The sequence below is a fragment of the Etheostoma spectabile genome, chromosome 5 (genome assembly GCF_008692095.1).
Source record: "Etheostoma spectabile isolate EspeVRDwgs_2016 chromosome 5, UIUC_Espe_1.0, whole genome shotgun sequence".
Classification (NCBI taxonomy): Eukaryota; Metazoa; Chordata; class Actinopteri; order Perciformes; family Percidae; genus Etheostoma; species Etheostoma spectabile.
In genome coordinates, this window is record NC_045737.1 from 35,036,223 (window position 1) to 35,037,841 (window position 1,619).

General features: G+C 43.9%; 1 protein-coding gene across 1 annotated transcript in view; it reads right to left on the reverse strand.

The window, feature by feature from the left end:
- Positions 1-815, reverse strand: part of LOC116689073 (trace amine-associated receptor 13c-like) — a 1,155-nt gene extending 340 nt beyond the window's left edge. The window contains exons 1-2 of the mRNA XM_032515406.1: positions 643-815; positions 1-480 (exon numbers count right to left, since the gene is read on the reverse strand). The exon at positions 1-480 is cut by the window's left edge and continues 340 nt beyond it. Of these exons, the coding sequence (XP_032371297.1) occupies positions 1-480; positions 643-815 (653 nt within the window). The remainder of the gene's footprint in view (positions 481-642) is intronic.
- Positions 816-1,619: the final 804 nt, after the last annotated feature.

Consider the following 1,619-nt stretch of genomic DNA (forward strand, 5'->3'; position numbering starts at 1 on the left):
TGAGACACAGCCACCACAAACACTCTCATATACAGAACAACAATAACAGTAACAGGAAGAATAAATGAAAAAATAGCATCTGCCATTCCAGCAATGTAGGTGACTAAATTATTACACTCTCCAAAGCAGGAGTTAAACCTGCCTGGTTGTTTAAGGGTATCTTTCAGAACCAGACATTGAAAGATCACCGAACATATCCAACACAGACAAACACAGATGTGAACTCTTTTTTCTGTGACTTTAGTGGAGTAATGCATAGGATCACATATAGCCACATAGCGGTCAATAGATATGAGCACCATGGTTCCTACGGAGGTAGAAGTGATAATGTATGATACACACTGATACACAACACACATAATTTCACCAAGGAACCAGCAGCCGTCTATGAGTATAATTTGAAAGAACATTAGGAGACCCACGAAGAAATCTGAGACAGCCAGAGAGAGGAGGAGGAGGTTAGTGGGGGTTTGGAGCTGCCTGGAGGAAAAAGACCAACAATGCATTTATCAATACTAATAATATCAATTATCATGCAGAGAAAAGCAGATAGAACAAAGACTGTAATGCAAAAAAAACTTGTTCTTCAATACTTGTTATTATTATCCATCAGTTCCATATATCAATTAAGCATTTGGCTACCTGAAGTGGGAGATAGAGATGATGACCAGCAGGTTAAGAGTCACAGTGATCAGAGAGATGGAGGACAGCAGAATGTAGATCAGCATGGACTCAAAGTGAGGACGCACTGGCTTCCTGCAGGAGGTGTTGAGGAGTTGTGGGAAGCAGAGTTCTGTTCCCTCCGAGGTCTCCATCAGCAGAGAGAGGAGACGCTGCTGAACTCTGGCAGCTCTCTGACTAAAACTTTATGTCATACAACGGATTTATCTCTATCCTACCTGCCCACACCTCCTTCCCTCTTCATTGATATTGCTGTTTTTCTCTCCCTCGAGATGTAAATACAGTTTTCTGTACTCATCTTCCTAGGGTGAACAGATTTCCCAGAACTAAAACACTTTGCGCGTGACCGTAGTACTCGTGCACGCACACGCTTTTTAACATGAACATGTGTCAGCCCAGGTCAGACATGGACACAGACGGATTAGACACCATTTTGCCAACAGCACACGTAGGCCCACTGCTCACAACATAATGGGGTATCTGTTTACAAATATGCATTGCAACGTTGGCTGAACGGAAAATGCAAATGCAGACCGCTACGATTGACTGACACACACACACACACACACACTTTGTTAAAATCATACGCTGAAGGCTTTATTAGTCTTTCTACATGGGTTTGGTTAGCAATCGGGCTGTAATAAGACAATGTTGGCTATGTAATCGCTGACAACCGGGTCAATTTCATAGTGGTTGGTGTAAATGTAACCGGTCTGGCCTCAGTACCGGTTACCTGCGTTGTGTCTAGAGTGAAGACGACTGGAGACTCAGGCCTTGGCACAGGACATTTAATGCTGTTGAGTGTTTTAGGGAAAGAAAAACACAGCGTTGCTCATTCGCCCTCAACACATGCCGCTCTCGGCCAGATCCAACACCATCTGACGAGAGCCGGGAAACCAAACAGTTATGTTCCCAAAACGCCCAGCAGAGGGCGCATT